This window comes from Gouania willdenowi, chromosome 3, assembly GCF_900634775.1.
Source record: "Gouania willdenowi chromosome 3, fGouWil2.1, whole genome shotgun sequence".
In the NCBI taxonomy this organism is placed as follows: Eukaryota; Metazoa; Chordata; class Actinopteri; order Blenniiformes; family Gobiesocidae; genus Gouania; species Gouania willdenowi.
Window position 1 is genome coordinate 7,656,828 of NC_041046.1, and position 26,781 is coordinate 7,683,608.

Consider the following 26,781-nt stretch of genomic DNA (forward strand, 5'->3'; position numbering starts at 1 on the left):
AAATGGATTGTGGACGCTTTGTTAAGCGCAGAACATACGTAGTCCTGGTTCCCTTGGGTTTGTACCCCTTATTAGCCTGTGGAGTGACGTTTGCATATGTTTTAATACCCTAAACCTTTATTGAATCGGCCCCATACAGTATAATTCGTCCAATATCAAGCCTGATAAGAGGCAACATTTGATGTGTTGCTCATAGTGGTGTGAACAGGTTTATTTCAGGTGATGTTCATGACAAGAAGGATCTGTTCAAACCTCTGCCACAGCAGACATTATTAGTTCTGTAAAGGTTTGAGTGTTCTATAATGAACTTGATTATTTTCCCTTTGTTTCAAGGAAACCAAGGTTAATCAATATCAATGTGCTAAAATAAGGCCAAAAATGCATATTATACATATATATTATAGTTCTAAGATTAAGTATCACAACTATGGTTGCATTTGGTTCCTTTTTTTGTATTATGACCATGTGCTCATCATTTGTTTTGTGCATTAATGGCTGCATTCTGATTGGTCACCAAGCGGCTGCTGTATGCATGCTTGTCCTGCTGTTTACGCTATTATCCGTGCACAAGTAGCGCATGAGTCGGTGACTTTGATAAAGGCATGATATGCTTTCATTTCTCTTTGCATCAAACATCTGGCTGCTCCTGCATGTTTATTGGTTTGATTTTATTCCCACGTGTGGCCAAGAAATGTTTTCCGGTTTCCTCACGTAGTTTCCTGGATCGTAAGTAGACGTGGGGTGTGTTTTTTTGTTTTGTTTTTTCTGTTGGCACAAGTGACAGTAAGATTAGCTTTGATTCTACCAAAGAGAAAGTTTCATTCACGTTATTTAAATGTAGGCAAACCATATTCTTTCTACATCACTGAATCTAGTATCGGCTGATTACAGAAGCGACTGGATTTTTATCTGTTGATACTTTTCTCTTCTTCCACTGGCGTCTGCTGCAGTCAGCTTTGACATCTCAAAGTCTCCGCCTGTCGGAATCCCTGAAGAAGAGTCAGCTGTGGACCTCTGTGGTGTCTGTGACTCTAGTGGAGGGTCAGGAGCTGCCACTGGACCATCAGAGCGGTCACTTCTTTGTTCGCTTTTCCCTGGGAGAGCAGCGATACAAAAGCAAGGTAGCGCCTCAACGCATCCACATTGGGCTGTTTGTACAGCACATGTTGTAGTATAAATGAATAAAACTAGTCAGGGTTCATTAGTGATACAACTTGACCTTAAATAATGAATGAAAAAGTCACCAATTCAATTCAACTTTATTTATATAGCGCAAATTACAACAATAGTCATTTCTAAGTGCTATCAAAATAGAACATTCTTACGAAAAAATTTAAAAAAAACGAAGAAATCCACATGAACATGCATCAGCTATAGTGGGAAGATAAAACTCCCAAAAAAACTCCCAAACTTCTAGACTTTTCACGTGGTTTTGTAAATTTGCGGCAAAGTACCAGGATATTCACCAAGTCAGGACGTGAGGACAGGACATTGGCAGACTAACACTTTAGCTACAATGTCTCACACACACACACACACACACACATACTTGTTGCTAGATCCTAATTAACATCTGCTGTTGCGTTGCATTTTGTCGATAAAAGTGAAATCTTGGTGCGATTGTTTGCATTATCTCGTAAATGTGTAAATGATCTATTTTTAGATTATTTTAAAACTGTACATTCAGTTGTTAGTTGGGTTGTCCCGAGGCTGATTCCATTTTGATATTGGATGTCTGTGTGATATCAGCAGAACAATTCTAAAATCTTTAATATGAGCTGTTTGATAGATGCATCCAGACTTCTAATAAATGGCTCAGTTTTTCTCATACTTACTGTTGCTGACTTTTCTTCTCTGTTTGAGTGACATCACTTAATCAGAGGTGGCAAAAGTACTAGTCTTTTATCTGATAAAAGTATTGAAGTTGCTCCCTTACTTGAGTAAAAGTAAAAAAGTACATGCTACTTCCCTTCAATAATAAATATAATTAATATATATATTTTAAGAACTTGTAGAAAACTGGTAGATTTCACTTGTTTCCATGTGTTGCCTTTGAACACCTGGAGAATTTAACACTCATGGATTAAAAAAATGTGTAAATAAAATGTGTCACGCTCTTCCTCCAGCTTCATGGTCGTTAGTTTGCGTCTTTCTACGTTGTGACGTCTTCTTCGAAGGTCGTAAAAGTAACGAGCCCTTTTTTTTTTTTTTAAATGTAAGAAGTAAAAAGTACTGATATTTGTTTAAAAAAGTAAAAGTCGCCAAAACAAGAAATACTCAAGTGAAGAACGGACACCAAAAAACGAGTTACTTGTCACCTCTGCTCTTAATCAAGCCTTTTCTTACTTTCCACACTACAAAATAAGTCATAAAAGTATGTGTGATCCATGCTGTTATTGTATCGGCCAAATAACAAGGTAGCAATATTTTTATTGTGTCAGAAGTAATAACATTTTATCAGGACACTATAATTGTTAGTTTTGTTATTGTAAATATGTTTTTTCTGCCTTTGAATGTTTTTAAAGAACACAATGAAAGTGAGTAACCCTCAGTGGAGAGAGAGGTTCACTTTAAATTACTACATGGATGGTTCCCAAATGTTGGAGGTGGAGCTTTGGTCCAAAGAAGGTCGGAGGAACGAGTTGTGTTTGGGAGGGTAAGTGTTCTTAAGTCTTTTTCTTAGTTCAGAAGTTTAATAAGCTGTGGAGTCTTTCATGCACGGTGGTATTAGTGTGTTTGTTTGTTTGTGTGTGTGGGCTGGACTGAAGCTTAGTGCTGTTGGTGTTTGTGTGAGCAGGTGTGAAGTGGACCTGTCCACGGTTCCTGTCAATCAAAGGCAGCTGTTCACACACTCTCTGAACCACGGGAAAGGACGGCTGGTGTTTCTGCTCACAGTCAACACGTGCCACGGCGTCTCCATCTCTGACCTGAGCGCCGCACCCCTGGACGACCCCCGCGAACTGGAGGTCCAGCAGGAAAACTATGTGAGTGTTCAGTCAACACAAATACATTCACCTCACCTTCATCGTCTGTTAAAAACAACACGTTTCATTAGAATTAGTTGATCACAAGACAAAGTTTGAAGGTTTTCTGTCTTAAAATGTATTTATTCAACACCTGCATTTGGACATCTGACCACGTGTAATTTGAAATGTTGGCACTTAACATGGAAATGTGTTACAGTTAGGGCTGGGCAATATATCGGGATTGAAGATATAAAAAATTACAATATTGCCTGTTTTGATATATATATTTTTATAGCTTATTTTGTATCAAAATACTTGTTTTGGGAGTTGCTACTTTCACTACTTCTCAGAACAGAATGAAAAGCACAGTTAGATTGATTTCTGAGTGCGTCCTGACCCAGACCTTCCACTAAATAATTCACACTACAGAACTCACTCACACGTGCTGTCCCTTAGAGTAGTGGTTCCCAACCTTTCTTGTCTTGTGTACCCCTTGAGCCTTTTTGTCATACCATGTGTACCCCCTCACTCATACGTATTTAATGTTCTCCACAAGTAGAACATAACACAACTGAATATTCAACGCTAGTCATTTTATTTCATCTTCTTAAATTGAACAATTAATATTCAGGCACACACACCCACACGCACACACACACACACACACACACGCACACACACACACACACACACACACACACACACACACACACACACACACACACACACACACACACACACACACACACACAGACTATCCTTGTATTCATAGGTAGACACGTACAGTGCATTCATGTGGGGGCTTAAGTAGAGTTGTCATCTATGGTCAAATGAGTATGTGTTTGAAGGTTGGATGTACAAAGAGGTGTACTGTACATATATATGCGGGTGCAAAATGAAAAAGTGTGTGCGATTTCCCTGGTTTCATTTTTTTTACTCATTTTTATATTTTATTTTGGTGTATTTTTCTGTAATTATGTTTTATGTAGTCAATTTGTGTATTTTTGTATTTTTTTGTATAGTTTTGTGCATTTCTGTTGTCATTTTGTGTATGAATAATTATTTTTGTGTATTTTGAGTCATTTTCATATGGTTTTGTTGTTTGGTGTATGTTTCTGTAATGTTTGTTTTTTGGAGTCATTTTGTGTGTTTTTGTGGATTTCTGTTGTCGTTTTGTGTACTTTATGTATAACTATTGTTTAGTTTTTGTTTTATTTTATTAATTTAGTATATTTTTATTATAAATGCTGTGCTTGTGTGCGCGTGTGTGCGTGCTATTAGAGGGTAAGGGGAGGAGACAATAACAAGTTAATAATAGTCAAATATGTGGGGGAAAGAAATGATTGATAAGTATTTGTGTTGGGGTTCGGTGCCATGCTCAAGGGCACCTCAGCGGTGCTGGAGAAGTGCCATGGCACCTCTCCAGCTATCAGCACTGGGACTTGAAACAGTGACCCTCCATTTCCCAACCCAGTAAATATATATATACACAAAATAAAATTGAGAGACGAGAAGAAAAAAAAAGAGAGAATTAAATGAAAATTAAAAAAAAAAAAGAAAGGGGATCAATGATAGTTTTAACCTGACCTCATCAACACTTAAAGGTGTGTAAACCTACAGTTACCAATGGATACATGAACAATGTGTAATTCTAATGACAGATTTACACACATTTCATTTCAAAGACATGTCTGAATGATGCTTGTGACTGTCTGTGATATTCTGTCTGTCATTGGTTGGTGTGAGGAAGCTCCACGTCTGCCAAATACACTCTCTGCACTCGTACACACCAACCTGGGCTGTCGATGTAGGGCAGGTTGGGTCTGCGTTTTCCTGCACATGATTCCAAATTCTGAGGCCGCCATCTGCAGTCTCAGCACATTTCAGCCGTCGTTGATGCAGGCTTTATTTTTCTCGTCATTAACTGACCAGTTTGTGGAGTCTGTGCCACCTGCAGCTTTGCAGTTTGTTCTTGGCTGTTAGGACAGGAACCTGTTTAGCTCTTCTGCTGTTCTGGCCCAGCCTCATCAGAATTGTTGTAAAGTTATCTCGGTTTGTCTTTTCCCAGCTTTTCAAAGCTGTAGCGTGGCTTTAATAATGGGATACTATTTCAATAATTACTTACATCAAACATCTGCTGTGAATAACAGAATTTTAATGCCATAGATGAAACTGAAACATGTTGGACCTTTATCATTAATAAACATGATTTACTGCAGATGTGTGCAGTTATAACTCAAATAAATAACAGCACAATATCCTGTTTGGTCTCTGTTTGACCCTCGGAGCATCTTTAGGACCAAAAGTAACATTTTGGGTGTTTTTATTTGTTTGCCTCTCAGTTTTTCAGTCATTTTAAAGACTAGCTGTATGGCATTTTACCACTATTGTTTTTTATTTTTATTTGCTTAATTCCAAAGTCTTGTGTATTGAAAGTGTATAGAAAAGGAGATATGCATCAGACTGACACTGAGTAACCTCATGACCAAATTTGCCATTAACTCTCATTGTAACCACAAATTCTTCATATAATGTAATCATGACATATCATAATGGTTTTTCAATAATACCTAATAGATCTACCTTCAAAATAATGGTAAATATGTGTAATGACTCCCTACCAACCAGACACCATCACATAAAGATTGAGGGAAATTTCAATGAAGGCCTGGGCTGCGTCCCATTAGTCCCTCCTATCTCCTTTCCTATCCACTGTTCCTTAACCCCCAGAAGAGTTTAAGTGGTGGCCATGATAAAGAACATCCAAGTTCTCTTTAAGGTGAGGAAACACTGGTGCATCCTTTACCAAAGGAGACAAGCTAATGCTGACCCACAATTCCTTGCGGCGACAACATTTAAAGGGACACACACACGCATGCTTTTAGTCAATTTTTGGAAATTTGTCGTTTTTTCACCACGTCAGACGTCACTAACCTTCGTGGCCGTCAGATTATTACATCACCTAGTGGAAGTGTGTCTGATTGTAGAAACAAACGTGATGGCCTTTTCCTAACTCCTTTCCTTAACCCTGTGATGTCATGCACAGGGTTAAGGAAAGGAAAGGAGATAGGAGGGACTATTCGGACACAGCCCAGGATTTCTTATTTTGCAAAATATAAAAGATGTACAAATGTAATTTTTGTCTTTAAAACTGTCCTTGTGCCAAAAATAATAATGCATTAAATTCTGTTTTCAATTAATGATACGTTCATGGCTGTAATATTTTCATCACAAATATTTCACTTTGGAACTCATTTTTGGAAATACTGCAGATTTAGTGTTTTTCCTGCTGAAAAAAACGAGAGGTTCTCATGATAAAAAGTTCATACAAACATAAAAAGGGTTTGACATTTATAATAAATGTTATATCTATTGATAGGTCAGAAGTAGTTGAAAAGATCTAATGTGGTGGAAATAAAAAAAAAAAAAATGAATAGAGTACATTTTTATTACACTTTTATGAGACAGTTTGTTGTGTCTAAAGTGTGGAGGCATTACACACTGAACAAAAGACCAGGTTTATTTTCTCTGCTAAACACGTTCACTCTAAATAAAGGCAGAGCCATATGTGTAATTATGTGTCAAACAACAATGTACATAGCATAGCTTGTCCAGGTTAATTACTTATATAAAAAATAAAGCGACCATGAGTACATAAACGTGTTTCAGTGTTGAGTGCATTTAACCAAGGTGTGTTCAGCATAAAATCAAATGTACTCTGTAATTTTAAATGTTTAAAAACATGTTGATTTATTTAAAAAAAAAAAAAAAAAACAACAAAAGATTTTACTTAAAAACTGAAAAATTTAATAGCAACAATAACCTAGAAAATAAAGTACAATTGTTTTTTTTTTTACTTTCATATTTTGTATGACTGGACACGCCCCTGTCACATATTGGTGTTAAAGTGCAATGCTTGTAGCTGTATTTTATCACTGGTCATACATGTTGTTTGCTTTTGAAGTTCGATGTTTTTATTATTGCATTTGTGGTAAAACTTTTCTTTAACTTTACTTTTGATCTAAAAGCACAGTTTAGCAAAACGCTGTGGTTGTTTATTCAGGAAATGTTGCTGATGAGGCCTTTATTTAAGGCAATTAAAATAACAATTTAAAAGCTCATGTGACATTATTTTTGTCAGATTATGTTTCATTGTTTTGTGCAATAAAAACAGCTCCAGAGGAGAAACAAAGTGAAAATGTGGGATTTCTCTCATATGATTAAATCATTGCAATACTTGTAATCATGTAAGTGATAATTAATTACAAGTATGGCGTAATTCTAATTGTAATTGAAAAGATTTGTTGATGTGGTACTCGTAATTGAGTTCAGATCATTTGTAATTGGAATGAAAATTCTTTAAAAACTGTCATTTACAATTTAATTAAATTCAAAACTTAAAATGTGTTTCATATCAAGTCTGTTCCTGTTTTACCTCTGTTTATTTTAAAGGCTCAGACGCCCACACTAAAAATATTATTATTAATGAGGAAGCCTAACGATGTAACCAATAGATCAAAAACAAATTGAATGATGGATACTATGTATTTTTAGCATATTTTAAAGCTGATTTAAGACATGGGTCCAAACTGATTTGTTATTATAACAGATGCTAACAGAAAGCTAACACAAGTAAGTTTTGTAGTTTAGAGGGTGGGCGCTGGAACGAGGGTTGGCCCAGTGTCCTCCCTACTTTTGTTCAGTTTGCTTAGGGTCTCCAGTCCCTTTTAGTTTGTTCTGTTGCTACTTTTAGGATTTTGTTAATACACACTTTTTGATAAACTTTGTGTTCTGTGTGGCGTCCTGTTTATGTTGCGGCCCCTCAAGCTTTGGTATTAAACCCTAGAGGGGGTCGTAACAGCTGAGTTGTAATTGAACATGGATAATTGAAGTAATAAGTAAGTAATTGAAAAACGTATTTGACCCCAATCCTGCTCTGCACGCTCACATTAGTCTGTCACTGTGGTGCTAAAGGAGAACAATCGCTCTACATATGATGCTTCTTTACATTTTCTCCAACATACTGTACATACGTAGAAAAAAGATTGACTTTTTTCTAATAATTTACTGCACTTGGCACCTTTTCCACAGTAGCCACACGGTGGCAGTATTTTCCCATTAATAACACACCAGTTGAAGGAAGAAAAGCTTGTCTGTCCAAGTTGGAATACGCAATGATCTCAGCTCATCACTAAAAGGAAAGATGTCTGAGTTTTATAACATTTTGTCGCAACAAAGGTTAAATGATTTTGATTTACTAAAGCAGTCATGGGAACACGATTTGGGGATAACCTTTAGTCCTAAAGAATGGTCAGAAATTTGTAAGAAAGTATTCCCAAAATGAACATTATAATATTTATTGTGTTCATGACGGTGGTAACGATGATGGCAATGTCAATTGTTGTCATCGTTGCCATACGGCATATATGTTGTGCAGGCTCGGAGGACAATAGTATACTCTGCAGAATGCCCAGGTATTCTGTGGGACACCTACATCGTCTGCTTTGCCTGTAATTGTGTATATCGAGTGTCAGAAGGGTATTGTGTTTGTGTGACTTTTGTGACGCCTTGATTGTTTTTTGAACTTATTTTCATACAAATATAAAATAAAATCTTAATAAGCAATGGCGTATCAATGATGGATTTACTGCTGCTGGTGTTTGTCATTGCTGGAGATGAAGGAAGGAGCTGCAGTGACTTGATATGTTAGTGTGGTGAGCCATCTGCTGTGTGGAAACACACACACGCTCCAGCTTAGACTCAGCCCAATTATTCCTCCAACATCTGGTCCAATAACCAACATCTGATCCACTCTGCAGAAAGGAAGAAGTGAGCGGTGGGCTCAAGCAGTGTGGAGTACACAATGGAACTACTGGGGGTACTTGAGAGAGAGGAACTTTAAACTTTAAATGAGAGAAAAATGTAAAAGATGAATAAAAAATATGCAAATATAACAGAGAAACAACCAAACGGCCACAAAAACACACAATGAGATACAATAATTTAAATAATACCATCTACACACATAAACAACAAAAACACACAATGAGATACAATAATTTAAATAATACCATCTACACACACAAACACACAAAATATACTGAATAATAAAAAATAAAAAAACGACAACAAAATACACAAAATGATGCTAAAAACACACAAATTGACACAAAAAACAGACAACATGATGACATAAATAATCTTGATTAGAACATGAGCCGAAAACACAAAGGTCAGTCTTGGTTCCACATCAGGAGGGAGATGACCAGAAATAATAAAACTATAGAAATAAATATTTTCTGGAGGCACTAAATACTGTTTTATTCACTTATTTGCAAAATGAGATTATTTAACATGTGTGTTATCACTTATTTATCTATCATTATGATCTATAGTTGTTTTTACACAGAATTCTGAGCAAAATATTCTAGTCGTACATAAGGGGGTGTTTGGATTCATAAGTTAGAGAAAGGGGGTACTTGATCCAAAAAAAAAAGGTTGTCTAAACTAATGCCTTTTAGGAAGACAAAGTAAAACACACACAAAAGAAGAGTAATTTATGCTTTACTTATTATATTGATAATTACATTTTCAATAAGTTTGAGACATCATTTTGCTTTGAGGATAAATGTATGTAATTAATTATCACCATTTTCTGTTCTAGCCCTGGGCCAATCATTGGTTCTAATTAAAACACAAACCAAGCTTTTTGAATACAATGAGATTTTTTGTTAACACGTAAGTTTTATACATCTGATATAACGCTGTCAATATCTGTCATTAGCATGAATAAGGTGTCATGAAGGCTGTCATTAAGTGTTGTTTATTCCTCTAACCCCTCTAGAAAAAATGCCAACATAGCTCCAAAAGTGTCACAATCACACACTGCCAACATGGCGGCTTAATATGCTTGATATGTTGCAAGAAATTAGCAGTTAGCATGTGTTGACCGACATGATCATGTGTGAACAAATTCAAGTTATTTTGTGTAGCCCTTTAAATACATTAACTCAAAAAATGTTGTTTACATAACAATGTTCAATATAATTTTGACTGTATAGAATTTTACACACACTATTGTTTTCATTGAGAAGATGTTTTTTTATTGGCACTCGTAGGACTTTAGTCCAGGTGAGATTAAACAAAATGTCTCCTTTAAGAGTGAAGGCTGCAGTAGAGACTATAGATAACTGCTAAATATATATAATATAACGTTATATTGACCAATGTTTGTTGTCCCTCCAGAGTTTAAAGAAGTCGTTGGAGAAGCTGCCTGACGTTGGTTTCCTTCAAGTCAAAGTAATTAAGGCGTCTGATCTTCTGGCTGCTGATCTTAACGGTAATATCTCTGGTATTTTCTTACTGTTAATTCATGTTTTCACGTGTAAGTGTCACCTGTGTGTCGTGTACTGCAGGAAAGAGCGACCCTTTCTGTGTGCTGGAGTTGGCCAACGATCGACTGCAGACTCACACAGTCTACAAGTCCCTGAACCCCGAGTGGAATAAAGTCTTCACATTGTTCGTTTCCTATAAACATCATTATTGATTAGTAGACATGATTGTTTATTATGAGCTGAGGTGTCCTGTTATTGCAGCCCTGTCAAAGACATTCATGAGGTTTTGGTGGTGACCGTCTTTGATGATGATGGCGACAAGGCACCAGACTTCCTGGGAAAAATCGCCATTCCTCTTCTCTCGGTACACGCCCCCTCCCTCACTCAGACAATACACACACTCGTCTATTAACACTGACTAAATTAAAGTGAAGAGGGCAAGAACCTGAGCGAGCACTGGAGCAGGGTGAAGGCTCGCTAAGACTTAATGTGGCGTGACTGATGGTGGAGTTCAGCACCTGATGCCCTTTCTGTCCCTCAGATCAGCCCCAAAAAAATCACCACCTTCCCTCTGAGGAAGCAGGACTTAGGGAGGCTGATGAAGGGGACCATCACGCTGGAGATGGAGGTTCTTTTCAACCCTGTGAGTTAGAGTTCATCCTGCACCATTGTCTGGGTCGATTACATTATTCAATATTACAATTACGTTTTCAATTACCCTACTGAATTACAACACAATTATGAATATAGTGACTGGCATTTTTTTCCAATTACAATTAAATTACAATTATTTTTTTATCCTCAAAGTCACTTAGCCTGATAAAAGTTAACCTTCCTCTTGTGTTAGCTTTCTGTTAGCATCTCTTATGATAACTGGTTCTAAATCAGCTGTAAAATACACTAAAAACTAGAACTGGACGATATGGACTCATTAACTCATCTCGATATTTTTTCTCAAAATGGTGATAAACAATATAAATCTCGATCATTTTAATTAAAAAAAAAGTCTCACCAGAAAGACAATTCAGGGTTAAATTTACAAATGCAAAATGCCACTCAGGTACATTTATTAACAAACGGCGGCACAAAATGTGCTACTTTTGGCTTTTTCTCCTATAAAGGGACAGCATGTGTGAGTGAGTTCTTTTGTGTGGCTTGTTCAGGGGAAGGTTTGGGTTAGAATTCCATCTAACTGAGCTTTTCATGCTGTTCTGATGTGTTTTAAAACAAAATATGCTATAAAAATGTATATATTTATCGATATAGGCGATATTGTAATTTTCTACATTGTCTAAATAGAATACTCAATATATCTTGAATCTCGATATATCGCCCAGTGCTACTAAAAACAAATATTTATCATCTAATTTCTTTCCTATCTATTCGTTGCCTTGTTTGGGTTCCTAATCAACGTATGTGTAGAATTGTAACATGGTTCCCCAGTTATGCGTTAAATTACAATTTGTATAAATTCATTTATCTAAAGTCAATGACAATTTAATTACAATTACGAAAGCAACAGATATTTTAAAATGCAATTATAATCCCGCCATAATTGTAATTATCAATTACGCAATTACTATTATAATTGACCCCAACTCTGTCCTGCAGTGACACAACGGCTGTATTTTAAGGTTATTTTTTTATTGTGTTTACTTTTGACTCCTTGTTTTTTCAGGTCAGAGCAAGTTTAAGAACCTTTCAGCCAAGGGAACGATTGTTCATGGAGGACAATCCCAAATTTTCCAAAAAGGTTCGTAAAGAAACGAGAACGGTGGCATTCCAACACATGAGCCATATTAGATTCATTTAGAGATCAGCAGTGGTTCTGCTTTTAGAAGCCATCATAGCGCTCTAATAACTGCTGCAACAAAATTCAACTTTTTGTAATTATCTGGATTGTATACAATAAAATAAGCGTTTTTATTAAGAATGTGTAGAAGTTTGCACTGAATTACTACAGTCTTACGTCACAGTAGGACAATGATGTAAGAAACAGTTTGATATTAATCTAATATTTCAAAGATTTTGAGATGTATGCTTTTTTATTATTAGTAGTATTTTTATTCAATTAGCTGCATTAGAAAAAAGCTTTACAATGTAAAATTATCAACACATTACACATAATAATTCAATAACCTCTGTCTTTAGCAGTTGTTTTTATCCACAGTCAAAAAAATATTGAAAGTATTACATAAAATTAAAAACAAATAAATTACTTTATTTTTTATTCCATTATCATTAGGTAGGTACTTTGAAACTTTACTGCCACCTAGTGTTGGAGTTCAAAGGCATTACAATGCTATCCAAATCAATCCCTTTAAAAAAAATTAAATAAAATCACAGTTTTTTCTCATGGCTTACTTTGACGAGGCAAATATGGGTTCACAACCCTACATCTAATCTTTGAGAACCACCACCCCCATATCCTCCACCGCCCATCTATAGAAAATGATTTAGAGCAAATTTGATAATCCATGTACCCTTCAATCTTTGGTTATTCTGTTTTAAAACCAAATTTAAAATAATTAATAATCAGTGTGTTTTTTAGTTTTACTGACTTAAAACCAAAACAGAAATACAGAAAAATCAATACCTTGTTTGTGTGATATTTGGATGTTTGCGGGAAAACAATGGACGAGAGCTTCATGTTTTAAGCTCACCACACAGAGAGGACCCACAGACGGGGGCAGACTTTTACTTCTGGACAAAAAAAAACGAACTGATGAACCGGTGAATTGAAACGTTAATACACAAATAAATAAAAGCAAAAAAAAGGATGTTTCTGTAAAACATGCACATGATATGTGATTAAAGGAACCAGAGGTGGTGTAATGATGTTACTGGTGCTCCTTGTTTCTTGTGACCTACTTCCGTGTGTGTTGAAGGCTGCCGTTAGTGCAAAAGAAATACTTTTTACTGCCCTTAAAAAAGCTGTAATTATTTTGCAAAAGTTTCAAATGCTAGAAGTTTAACATCTATTCTTCACACCAGCCTCACAGTCGATAGTCAGTCACCAGTTTATCTGGATACTATTTAGACCATAACACTGTTCTGTAGAGTTGGCAGATATTCATAGATTTAGACTTCCAGCATCAATAACTCTTTAATGAAACATTATCAACACACAAATTACACCTCTTTGCCATCGGTGTGAGGTGGACAACATGCTACAAGATCATTTTAGCAAATTCATATGTGGGTTGCCTTTGTGTGGTGAGATTAAAACATAGTTTGCCTTAAATATCCAAATATCACACAAGAAGAAGATTTACTTTTAAAACAGAAAAATGCTGCTTGTCTTGTTTTTTATTTTAAGGTCCTATATCATGCTATTTTTCACCCATCTCCATTTGTTCCCAGAACAAATGTTTTTTTTTTTCTAAACTTACCTGTTTTCCAGAGTTTTAGCCTCTGAAAAGTCACTTTCTGACCAACTCTACACAAACAGGCTGATTTGTGGCCTACTTATGCATATTCACGACTGTGCGTGTCTATAGACGGGACACTGACTTCCTCCTCCCCGCAAGGTGACGTAGGGCCAGAGGACGGCCCACCCACTCCGTAGCCGAGCTCATGCTGCTTTATAAACACGAGACAGAGCGTGGGGGCGGGGCGTTCACCGGTACATACATAGATTGTGGAAAATACATATATAGCACTGCGCGATGGACGCTGAAATGCTCACCTTTGTGGGCGTGACTGTTTACATGTCAATCACGACAGAGAGCTTTCTGGAGGCGTGGCTTCTCCAGCTCAGTGCCTTGTCAAATTCGTCATCAAAGTGGGAACACGTCGTCAAATTGTAGCGAGGTGTTTGTGCTCACCCTGCAGTAAGAAAGGAGCAAATCACCCTCTAACTAACGATTGTATGAAGCCCTAATAACACTTTATGATGTTTAAAGCACGGAAAAGTTAATTTAGTGTAACATGGGCCCTTTAAGTCAGTAAAACAAAATAACCGCACCTTTTATTTGGTTTTTTATTTGGTTTTAAAACAGAATAATCAAAGAACAAACGGTACACAGATTTTTGATGACTCAGTATGAACAATTTTAAAGCTGAGTAAGCTAATGATATGATAGTTTACTACTGAGTTTTCTGTGTTACACATTGGAGAAACATTCTGTGTGGTAGCTTAGATTTTCTAATGGTTGTGGGGTTTTTTTCTCCACATGTCCCATATGTAGTAGTTGACCATACCGGTCATTAACAATGGTTCACATTGAGCCACTTTGCATCCAACATTTCCTCATTAATTTGAAACCAAGGGATATACTGTATGTTTAATACCTATTGCTGTGTTTAATAAATTAATTAACCAGATGTTTCAGATAAAATAACTGTTCAACTACATTTCTTCAAATAAAGGATTGTTAGGATAATGAAAAGAGTAAAAATGTCTTTAAAAACCTTAATAGAAATCTGATAAGCTGTAGAAAAAAGTTAGATTTTGTTAATGTTTTAGTTACAAGATCTGTGAACCAGAAATAAAAATCTTAGTAGCCCCTTAAATAGCCCCTTGCTTTGCTGGAATTAGTTGACTCAAGCTTTAATTGAGTCCAACTGTGACTGGATTCTTGTTCACTGTTCTGCTACATTAGTTTGATATACAGCGTGCAAGACAGAGTGCGAGACAGGGTGCCTGACTGTCTGTACTTTCCACAAAGACTCATTGTTGTCAGACAATGCCCGCTCACTAACGCAAAAATTGGCTTACACACTGAAAACTAGCGCTGCACAAAGCCAGTCCTTGGTGTGTTTAGGTGTTGAAGGTCTTGGTTGACAAAATCAAGTCATTTTTCTGACATTTTGCCACGATTGTTCCTGCCAAAACACACCAATCACTCATGTTACGTTTCTTGCTCTTCTGTTTGGTATAAGTAGATCTTAAACGCGTAATTGCTGACGTTTTCATAATAAATTGTGCCGCGTTGATATTTATCTGTTTTTGACTGTTTATGATCAAATTCTGTTTCTGTTTCAGGCTCTGGCCAGGAACGTGCTGCGTGTCCAGATACTCTTCAGGGCCATCACATCCACTCTACAGTACATCAAAAGCTGCTTTCAGTGGGAAAGTGTACAGAGGAGCCTGATCGCCTTCCTGGTAAAGAACTTTAACTGCTTATCTATACGCCCTGTCGGAATTTCCCTCTGTTTCCCTCCAAGGATGCAGAAGACAACCACAGCCTTGCCAACCCTGACGTGAACTCTCCCAAACATAGAGAATCTTAATCAGTACAGTGTGGGGCCTCAGCAGAAAGCCCAGGCCCTGCCCTGGCCGCGGCTCCGTGTCACGGCGTGGCGACGAATGCTCTCAGCGTTGCGTGTTGACTGGATGCAGCGATAAGCCTCAGATAGTCTATTTTAGTTCTACTACTCCGACAACTCATTAATCTTGTGTCCGGTCTCGGCTTAATTTGATTCTTGACACGATGCTGCAGAAAGAAGTTCAATTAAAAACCGTACACAGATAAAAGTCAATCTCTGTTAGTGTGAGTCTCAGAAAACAAGTGATAAACATGTGGACAGAAAGAGAAAGAGAGCAGCAGCTCTCATTAAACAGCAGCTGATTTCTCTCCAGCATACACAGTTTGCAGGGGCAGGGGGGGCATTGCCCCCCTTTTATTACGGGTTTTTCCAAATTAATTCAAGAAAATACAATTCTAATATAATGTACATAATATACAAATATTTGAAGTGCCAAAAAACACAGTGAATAGGAAATAATAAAAACAGCGATATAAAATTAAAAGATTCACAAAATAAAATCGAGTAAAAAAGTTTTAAAGGATCGTGGCAGCTGATGACATTTGACCCTCCTGCCTCCCGTAGCAGCTCAGAGCTTTGTTTACAACATGGAGGACACCACGGGTGATCTGTAGACTCAAAAGTCTGTTGTTTGTAGTGATGCACCGAGAAAACAAGCGTCTGGATCAGAGAACGAGCAAACATCGCGATCAGTGCGCGCTTGTCTGAATATAAAGCAGTGGATTGAGTGTTGTTGTTAATCTACTTCCCCCCCTTTCCTATGACAAAATTGGCATGCACGTAGACATTCAGCGAAGGCGGAGTTACGTTGTTAGAGATTTTTAATGCCATAATCTACGTTGTTGGACTTTTAAATGTTTTAAAGAATTTCATTCTGTCTTACCTGTTGTTTAACTTAGTGATAACTGCCAGCAAGTCTCTCCGTCCATGTTAAAGCGTATCTCCCATATTAAAGCACATGTATAGAGTGACGTATGATGTATTACAGAGACAAAAATAACAGTAATAGGCAACTGGCGGCTTGGGAGCCACATGCAGCCCTCGGTTTAATTTTATGTGGCCCCCAAAGTAAATGTATAAAATGACAGAAAAACACACAAAACAAGAGCAAGAATACATTGAAAAATACAAAGAATTATAACATTGTAGGAAAATGGAATAAAAGACGAGAGAAAAACACAGAAAACTACAGTAATAACAGTAATATACAAAATTGCTCAAGAAAATGTACAAAATTATAGAAAATGACAACAAAAGTACACAAAAAGAGAGGAAAAACATGAAAAATGACTCAGCAAACCCACAGCACTAACAAACAAGCAAAACGACAACAGAAATGCACAGACATTACTCCCAAAAAATGCAAAATGTCAGCACAAATACACAATATGACTCCAAAAAACATGTAATTTACAGAAAAACATACACAGATGCTGTATGCTCAGATCAGATCACTTATTATTCTAAATGCTGACATGAATGTGGATCATGTGACCCTTCGATCAAACAAACACATTTTTGTGGCCCCGCTGTGATAAAGGATGCCTTCCTCTGACGTAGAACATCATAAATAATAACACTGCTTAATTTGAGCAACTTTACTCTCTCCTTCTTTAAGTTACAGAGGGTGTTGAACATTTCAAGCTGCATTTTAGATTTGTTTTGGCAGATCCATAATACAGCTTTCAAAACTTGTGTTACAGAAATGAGAAATAATAATAAAAACAGTCGGCAACAATCTCAAAGTCCGCCTCTGTTCTCCAGTGCTGCAGGTTTACACAGATTACAGCAAAGAATAACTGGAGAGCCAATGAAGGTCATTAAGAGTTCCTTCTGTTGTTGCAGCACACACTCTGTAGATGGCACTGCAGTTTTACTCAGCAGTTAAAGGACATACTGTAAACTGGCCACTGGCTTATTTTGTTCAATTTTCTGTGAAAATGGTAGCGCCAGCACAGAGCCAGAGTCATGCCTTTAATTTACAAATGGAAGATCAATGCTGATATAAACTGCCATCCACGATGAGGTCATGGTCTCTAAATCTAGGGATTTTTTTTTTTTTAATAATGAAGCTATTTGAATCAGATTAGGGGGGAAAAAAAGCAGAATATCACATTTGTGAGCAAAAGATAATTTCAAAATTACCAGTTATAACCAATCTCTCTCTCCTGAGGACTCATTAATTAACAGTTGATTATTAGGAAAGTAATTGATGTTTTTACCTGATCGTGCAGAGAAGATCCAAACAAAGACGTGCACACAGCCTACGCACGCACGTACGCACGCACGCACGCACGCGTCCTCCCACTGTAGCTCAGTGTTTGAAAGACAGTACCATCTGTACTCATGTTTTCACACTAACGCTCGCTGCCTTTTCAAGCCTCAGTGAGAAAGAATAAATGGCTGCTTAATACTGTCACATAAGCATCATCAATTAAAGCTTAACTGGCCATAACAGGATACAGTGACGGACCACCTGCACCATCTGCCCATTGTCAGACAAAGAGCTTTAGTGGGCACAGCATGCGTGTAAGTGAGCCCGACACACTGGTCACTGTTGGCTATGGCCCAACCATTGACCCCACATTTAACATGTGCTGCATTTAAACGCCCCACATTACAAATGACATCAACATTCACCATATCAATCTATTTGTGCCTGTTTACAAATGTAGCTCAACACCAGGTTAAGATTATATGGTTTAATACAACCAGGGTTGGGGTCAAATATAATTAGAATTGATAATTAATCACAATAATGATGTAATTGTAATTGCAATTGGAATAATATGTTACTGTTGTAATCGTAGTTGAATTGTAATTCAGATAACTGACTTTGAAATTGTAATTGTCATAGAAATTCTATAAAATCTATCAATTGCAATTTAATTAAACGCAAACCTGCGAAACCATGTGACAGTTCTATGCCTTACACACATACGTATTTAATAATTATTAAAATATGTTTCACTACCTGAGATCATTTTACCATTTTAAAAAGAATTGATATCTAGGGGTATACTGACAGAGAAAAGCCCACATATTAATACCAATATTTTCATTGATTAGGAAGCCTAACAAAGTAACCAAGACATGTAAAACTGATTAGATGATAGATAATATTGTTTAGTGTATTTTACAGCTGATTTAAGACATGGGTCAAAACTGACCCGTTATCATAAGACAGAGGTACACAACTTTTATAACAGCGGGGCCACAAAATGTGTTTTTTTGATCAGAGGGTCACATGATCAACATTCATGTTAGAATAGTTAGCGATCTGAGCATTAATACAGGAAAGAACAAAGAGTTTTTATAGTCATTTTGTGTGTTTTTCTGTCATTGTGTGTATGTTTGTTGTTGTCTTACTCATTGTGAGGCATTTTGTGCATTTCTGTTGTCCTTTTGTGTATTTTTCATGTAAAATATATGTTCATTGGAGTCATATTGTGTATTTGTGTTGATATTTTGTGATTTTTTTTGGAGTATTTCTTGTTTATTTTAGTTGTTGTTTTGCTTGTTTGTTAGTACTGTTGGTGTGCGGAGTCATTTTTAGTTTTTTTCTTGTCTTTTTGTGTACTTTTGTTGTCATTTTCTGTAATTTTGTATATTTTTCTGAGTAACTTTGTGCATTACTCTTGTTGTTTTGTTCATTTTTGTAGAAGTTTTGTGTGTTTTTGGATTTTTCGCTGGTCTTTTACCATATTTTCCTGCAATTTTATATATTTTTTAATGTTTTCTTGCTCTTGTTTTGTGTATTTTTCTGTCATTTTATACATTTCCTTTGGGGGCCACATAAAATTAGACCTTGGGCTGCATGTGGCCCCCGGGCCGCCAGTTGAGGTGAGATCCCAACATCTGTCTTTCATAAGAGATGCTCACACGTTTTATGGGGTTATTTAATAAAGGTTTGGTAATTGTGATTAATTGTAATTTAACTTTAGTAATTGTAATTGACTTTCAGGAAACAATGCCAGTCACCGTAATCGTAAATGAGTTATAACTGGAGATGGATAATTGAAGATGGAATTGTAATTGAAAAATGGAATTGACCCCAACTCTGAATCCAACAACATTCAAGGGAATCAGTTCTGAGAAATCCACTCATTCTACTGTACATTTAAGTCTCATCAGCGTCGTTTCCCTTTGATTAATTAACATGGTTAATGGTCAACCTTTACTTATAAAGGTTATAGAATATGTCTGCATTTCTATCTGCACAGATTCAGGTATTTATTAAAGATTAAGGTCTTTGATACGTAAAATTAAGCGCTTTTTCTCTCATTCGTACTTGTTTTTTAATGCTTCTGTTGTGGTCATTTACATTTTTCAATTACAATTCCCTCTTCAATTATCCATGTTCACTTCTCTTTCTTTCTTTGTTTTGTGTCGTTTCTTGTTATTTGTAATATTTCTTGAGTGGTTGTAAGGCATGTCATTTCTCCCTGGGATAAATAAAGTACTTCAGATTCCGATTGCGTGATTACAATTATATTTGACCCCAACTCTGGTTTCAATGCAACATTAAAAAAAACAAGAACGAGATTGGAGAAAATTCTTTAAAATAATAGTTGGTCCTATTGAAGCTATTTTAGCGCTCAGAGTTATTTAATTATGTTTGCATGCTGTTTAGTTCAAATCAAATTGAAACTTTATTTATAGAGCGCTTTTCGTATGTAAAGTATAATTCAAAGGGCTTTTCATCATTAACATTTTATATAAAATAAAAATGGTTGCAGGTGATGGTTTATCAGATTGGCAGCATCTCAGATTTCAGAAAACGTGCCTCCACCCTGGTCTGTAGCTGTTTTAGCATTAGACAGCCTCTGTCTTTATGACTTGTTTTATTTTCTCCTAACTCCATTGCATTCCCATAGCTCTCCTTTTGCTGTCAGGGAGCGTGTAATGCCTTTCAAGCTGAAAATGGCTTCAATTATCACTATCTTTATGAGCGGAGTGTCCGTTTCCACCAAAGCGTGACTTAGCCTTCCTCTGTCCCAGCTTTCCTCATCACTGCAAAGTCGTCACTAATAAAACATAAAACATAACCCTCCCATTGAGGCGCAGGATTTCATTTTTAAAGAGGAATATCTTTGGGTTTTTTAACACATTCTAGCCAATGGCGGCCGGGGGAGGGGTGGAGGGTCCAAATCTGCCATCTTTTATGTCAGTTGGTTTCTTAGAGGAGATTGATGTCTTTACCAGATGTTCCCTTGGATTTTTATTAGCATATAAAAACCTGTAAAGCCCTTTCCTAATGCCTTCTGGCTCGCTGCCATGCTGGCTGTCGCTGCCTCACACACAGGATTATGATATCGCTCCATTTAGCTCTTCAATGGAGACATCACACACCATATGTCTCTATGATCGCATCCCTTATACCTTAGTGTGCACAGGTGTAATCTGCATCCTGAATGCTATTATGGACATTAATAATATCAGTCTGCCTTCCTGTGGCTGAACGGCAGAGGTGACAAAAGTAGGCTACTAGTCTTCAGTACTCATGTAAAAGTATAGATTTAATCTTGAATAAAAAATGACTGATAAAAATAATAAGACATGGTTTTTAAACCAGCAAATTCCATATCTTAATTATTTTTAAGAAATTGTAGAAACTTGTAGATGGAAATAAGTGAACTCTGTTCCCTTTGAACACCTGGAGAATTTAGCACTGACGATAAATACAATTTGCAAATAAAATGTTTTAAGAAAATAAACCCAGAGCAGCTTTGAGTTTAACATTTTTAAAAACATGAAAATGTTAACCATAAAACTAAGAGACCTTATAAGAAAAAAGCTCAAACTACCAACATTTTTATTTAGTCTCAATAGAATCAGGTTTCTGGAATAGACGTGGTCTTTTTGGTGTGAAAATGAGCACTAACTTCTCCATGTTAGCATGTTGACTAGCACTAGCTTCTCCTCCATGTTAGCATGTTGACTAGCACTAGCTTCTCCTTCATGTTAGGATGTTGACTAGCACTAACTTCTCCATGTTAGCATGTTGACTAGCACTAGCTTCTCCTCCATGTTAGTATGTTGACTAGCACTAGCTTCTCATCCATGTTAGCATGTAGCCTAGCACTAGCTTCTCCTTCATGTTAGCATGTTGACAAGCACTAGCTTCTCCTCCATGTTAGCACGTTGACAGTCACATATTTACGTGTATACTATTAAAATATATAACAAACGTCATATGGTCGGTTTACATTCAAATATCACGTTCCAGTTGCTCTGTCGTAAAGAGTGAAGGAAGTGACGTAGTCTCTGAAATGATCAGGCGCGCGAAATGATTGGGCACTGACGGTTTTTGTCTTTTTACGTCGTGATGTCATCTTCGACAATCTTAAAAGTCACAAGCTCATTTGTCAAATGTAAAGAGTAGAAAGTACTGATATTTGTTAAAAAAAAGTAAGGAGTAAAAGTAATAAGTCGGTAAAAAAAATACTCAAGTAGTATTTCTGGTATCTGTACTTTGCTTAAGTACAGTAAGGAAAAATTTGTACTTTGTTACTTGTCACCTCTGATCACAGGCCATATGTCTCTATGATTGTGTCCCTTCTACCCTATCACTGTAAACCTCAATAAGTTACCGCAACTCAACAAATATGAGGCAATTGATTGCCTTGATTTTTTTTAAGTTGAATTTAAGTCAACATTTTCTATAACATAAAAGATTGGATGACTGGCTACTTGTACATTTTGATAACAGTTAAATTAAAGTGCTATTTTTTAAATAAATTCTATTTGAAACAACAGAAATAACAGGACTTTATCAATCTTAGCGTGCAGTTACTTAAGTATAAGTTGTGTTTGTAAGTTCTGCTTACTTATAAACAAATATACAGTACATTTACTCAAAATATTTTAGATAAAGTTATTCAAAAAGGAACAACATGTTACACCAACTTGACATAATTAAGTTAGTTGAACTTTTTCTATAACTTTGAAGATAAACTACTTAATCTATTTAATTACTTTGAACAATCGGGTTTACAGTGTAGCGTGCACATCTGCATCCTGAATGCTATTATGGACAATAATATTATATTCAGTCTACATTCCTGTGGCTTTATGGCCAGCTTTAATGTACACAACATAAGAGAGACGAGCAATTAGACATTAGTGGTTAATGTCAGAGTGTACGCGGGGGGTGGAAGGAGTGACAGTCCAGCTGAGCCGGGTGGTCACCCTGTAAACCCACATGTATGATTACAAAGGACACGGTGCTTTGATAGCAGCAGGGTAGCATTCATCTGTTTGACCAGAGCGTTTGGAATAAATAACAGAGCTGTTGAACCTTTATCCGGGGAGTGCTTGAAGATGTCTTTAGATGGGACCTAATGAAGGGCAGCTTGTTGACCCGTGGACCTTCTTACCTGCAGGTGTTTCTGGTGACAGTTTGGAACTTTGAGTTTTATATGCTGCCCTTCTCCCTGGTTCTGCTCATCTCCTGGAACTACATGCAGGTCTGCTCAGGACGAGTGTGCCATGACATGGTGAGTTCATATCCCTTCATCATCATCATCATCATCTTTATTTTGTAAGATAGACCAGCATTTTGGGTTTTTCTCTAAATTGTTGAAGGTTCGTATGTTTCCATGGAAACTCAATGACCACATTATACCAAGTGTTAACATAGCAACTCAGTGAATAGGATAATTGTGGTAATTACAGCATTTTTTTCTCTTTACCTACGTTGCTTCCTCTTCTTCCCGTCTTGCTGTGATTGGCCAAATTGGTGCAAAAAAAAAAAGAAAAGAAAATAGCAAATATATTAGCACTCCACTTTAAAAAAAAAAAAAAAAAAAGAGGTCACAAACACAGAATGCCTTTTATTCTACACTGTAACTGAGTTCACATTCACAGAGGACACAAATTGCTTTATTGTGCCTGATGTGAAACAGTGGAAGCAGCTTGACACAGATATTTATTTATTATTTATTTATTCATTCATTTATTTATCTATTTATGTCAGGAAAGCCTTTTAGAACTAAAAACAACCAATGCTCAGAATGCACATTTATCTTTTACTAGTTTTTAAACCTTTTTTTATATCTGTATTATATAGGTTAATCTATCCATCATTCTATTTGTCTGTCTATATCTACCTAATGCTATGCTAGCTTACTCAGGCCACACACACACACTGTAGCCATACTCCTCCAACCTTATTCTTCTTCTGTTGTTTTTCTTTTTAGCTGTGTGCACTTTAAGGTGAAGCCAAATAAATGTTGTTGTACAATTGTATAATGACAATAAAGGCATTCTGATCCTGATTCTAAGAAGTCTAAATCAGTCAATTAATCTTTATAGGATGAGAGATGAGGTGATGTTTAACTCGCACCCACGAATAGGTGCTGTTTGTCCCTTAGGAGTAAATACAGATATAATAATAGTTATTTATTAGCTTAAACCTTATTTGTATTTATTCAAAAGTTAGTAGACAAATGCACAGGCCTCTGTTTGCTGCAACTTTGGAGGAAATCAATAATTGGACCTAAAGGATAGGTTTAAAGAATGTTTATAAAACATTAAGGGCCTATTCTACAGAATTAGATAATTATATCCTGGATTTTATCTCCGTTAGTGGGCTTCACCTAACCAAACCTTGTCCATCAGACAGAAGCTCTCCTACGAATCTAGATTACAACACGCTAAATTAAGCAGGTTGATTTCAGCCTGGCTACGTGCGCGCGACAGGTGGAGATTACAGTGTCAGATCAATCAGAATCACAGAGAAACTGTAGAGAAATTTACGTCACAATTGAGGAATAATTCTTTAAAAATATGAAGAATTCAAATCTCAGACCAAAAACAACACTGTTGCTGCAGTAAAAGCAGCAAGGAATTAATGCAGGAATTGATGAGTGTTAATGCTTAAATTAGTGAGATTATAAACGAAGAATAAACAGACACATGCATCGCTTTCAGCAACTTTCACTTTCTAAAGTGAAGATGCATTTAGCTAAAATACGCTCACTGTTGTGTGTAAATGTTTTAGGTGTAAGTGAGCTAAGCTGTGCTGTTCAGGAACATGATTTCACGCTCAGTGCTGATCCGCTGGCGTTAATGCTGCTTTCAGGTGAGATCATCTCACTCTATCCATTTTGTTTTCCAGGACTGCATGGATTTGGCAGATGAGGAGGAGGATGATGAGAAGGTATGAGCCTCTACTGGCTGTTCTTCTTCTTTGTCTTTGCTTTACCCAGACACAGGTCTCTGTTGGTGGTTTATGTCGCTGAGCCCTTTCTTAGGACTAAAGCTTCAGATTTATTTTGATTCCTGCCAACTGTTTGGTGTGTTTTTTTTAAAAAACTTGTGCTGAAAAAGACTTTTGGTTTAATGAAGACCTCAGCAAACTGTTTCCATGTGTCACAGAGTATTCAGATGCAAATAAAGGGGCGGAGGCAAAGGTTTTGCAGGTTCAGGAGGTCCTTGAGCTTAACACGCCCTATAACACTATCAATATTGACTTGATGACAGCACTCAGTCATGCTTCTTTCAACTTGTTCTTTGAATATTTGTGCTAAAAGTGTTTAAATGCTTTCAGGCTGTAAAATATGTCCAATAGAAATGTGTTTGAATGGGTTGATGTTAAGTGGCTCTGAGATTCGTTCCTGTGGGAATCTAACCCTGAAAGGCCAAAGTAGTCCAGGGCAGTGATTGATACTTCACACAGAGGGCAAACATAGGCTGTTGGGTGAAATATTCTCCATGAATCATCACAGGCAGCAGAAGGTGGGAGAGTGGTCTGAGATCTCAGACTGTCTCAGACTGTGTTTACGTTAAAGCCATTTTTCTCTGCTCTGGTCTGGAAAAACTCTGAAAAAGGGGCTGTGCTGCTTTCATAATGGGATGTCTTGTATTGACGATGAAAAATGTTTTTCAAACCGTTTTTGTGCTTTTTTTTTTTTTTTTCCATGTGAGAAAACTATGCCAGCCAGGCTGATTTAATAACATTAGAAAAAATAGGACGAAAACCATCCAGAATATAGTGTATGTGCTCTCCTTTAAAGGGGCAGTATTATGATAAATCACTTTATAATAGTTTTTCTACAGTGATATACATTCCTATAACCTCATTCAGAGAGCCACAGTTTCCTCCCTCCCTTGTTATTCCACATTTTATAAAAAGTCAGCTACAAGTTGGATTTTGTACCTCCTTATGACATCATAACGTGGAAACTCCTCCTCCTGACAATCCTGGCTCCTCCTACCCTATAGAATGTGAGCTCCTCCCTCTGACTACCTCACAGGTAAAACAAACATAGCAAAGGCAGGTTGATATTACAGTTAATATCTTTACGGTCAGTATATAAACCAAAGAGCACTAACAAGAGTTTCACTTTTAGTAGCCGTTATACCGCCTTGTATCGCCTTTATGAGATGATCTGACATGTTTGTGACCCAATGCGACGCAGCGGTTGGACTAAACAATGGACTATCGTCTCAAATGGACTATTTCTGTGGTCAGAAGAGGTGAGGAGGAGAAGAAAGTGACGTAGCAGCTCATGTGATCGTTTAAACCAGCTGATTCAGCTGATATTTGAGAATTTACAGTGCAGAACGTGCGGTTACAATCAGTTTGATTTTTAGTAGTCATTAGGAGTGTCCCGATCCGATATTGATATTGTTTATCGGTCCAATATCAGCCAGAAAACGAATATCGAATTTTATCGGACTGCATCTAAAATTTCTGATATAAGCGCTCCGATAAGTTTTTGTTGTTTTTGTCCCTGCCCTCAGTTGTTCACATCATATACTGACAGTAAAACATAACTGAAGTGACCTTGAATTGCTGACTTGATCAAGCCTTTTCTAACATTCCACACTACAAAATAAGTAATAAAAGTCTGTATCATTTGTGCTGATATTGTATCAGATCAATATCGGTATTGGGCAATACCCAAAGCTGCACTATCGGTATCATATCGGAAGTAAAGAAGTTGTATCGGGACATCCCTAGTAGCCGTTACACCACCTTGTATCGCCATTATGGGATGATGTGATGTGTTTGTGACCCAATGCGACACAGCGATCTGACAAAACAAATGATTATTGTCTGAAATGCACTATTCCTTTGATCAGAGGAGTAAAGATGAGAAGGAAGACTGTTGCTGATTTGCTGCTGCTGTGATAAACACACATGCTGAAGCAGTGTGTGTGTTTACGCCTACTCATGCATATGCATGAAGGCCCTGTTTTAG

The 26,781-nt window shown here is 36.8% G+C and overlaps 1 protein-coding gene across 2 annotated transcripts in view; it reads left to right on the forward strand.

Moving 5' to 3' along the window:
* Positions 1-26,781, forward strand: part of mctp2b (multiple C2 domains, transmembrane 2b) — an 84,395-nt gene that overhangs the window by 46,110 nt on the left and 11,504 nt on the right. For both annotated transcript variants that reach the window (XM_028434148.1, XM_028434157.1), the window contains 11 exons: positions 951-1,121; positions 2,526-2,656; positions 2,798-2,984; positions 10,212-10,305; positions 10,382-10,484; positions 10,562-10,664; positions 10,842-10,943; positions 11,979-12,053; positions 15,288-15,407; positions 22,957-23,070; positions 24,693-24,734. In XM_028434148.1, the coding sequence (XP_028289949.1) occupies positions 951-1,121; positions 2,526-2,656; positions 2,798-2,984; positions 10,212-10,305; positions 10,382-10,484; positions 10,562-10,664; positions 10,842-10,943; positions 11,979-12,053; positions 15,288-15,407; positions 22,957-23,070; positions 24,693-24,734 (1,242 nt within the window). The remainder of the gene's footprint in view (positions 1-950; positions 1,122-2,525; positions 2,657-2,797; positions 2,985-10,211; positions 10,306-10,381; positions 10,485-10,561; positions 10,665-10,841; positions 10,944-11,978; positions 12,054-15,287; positions 15,408-22,956; positions 23,071-24,692; positions 24,735-26,781) is intronic.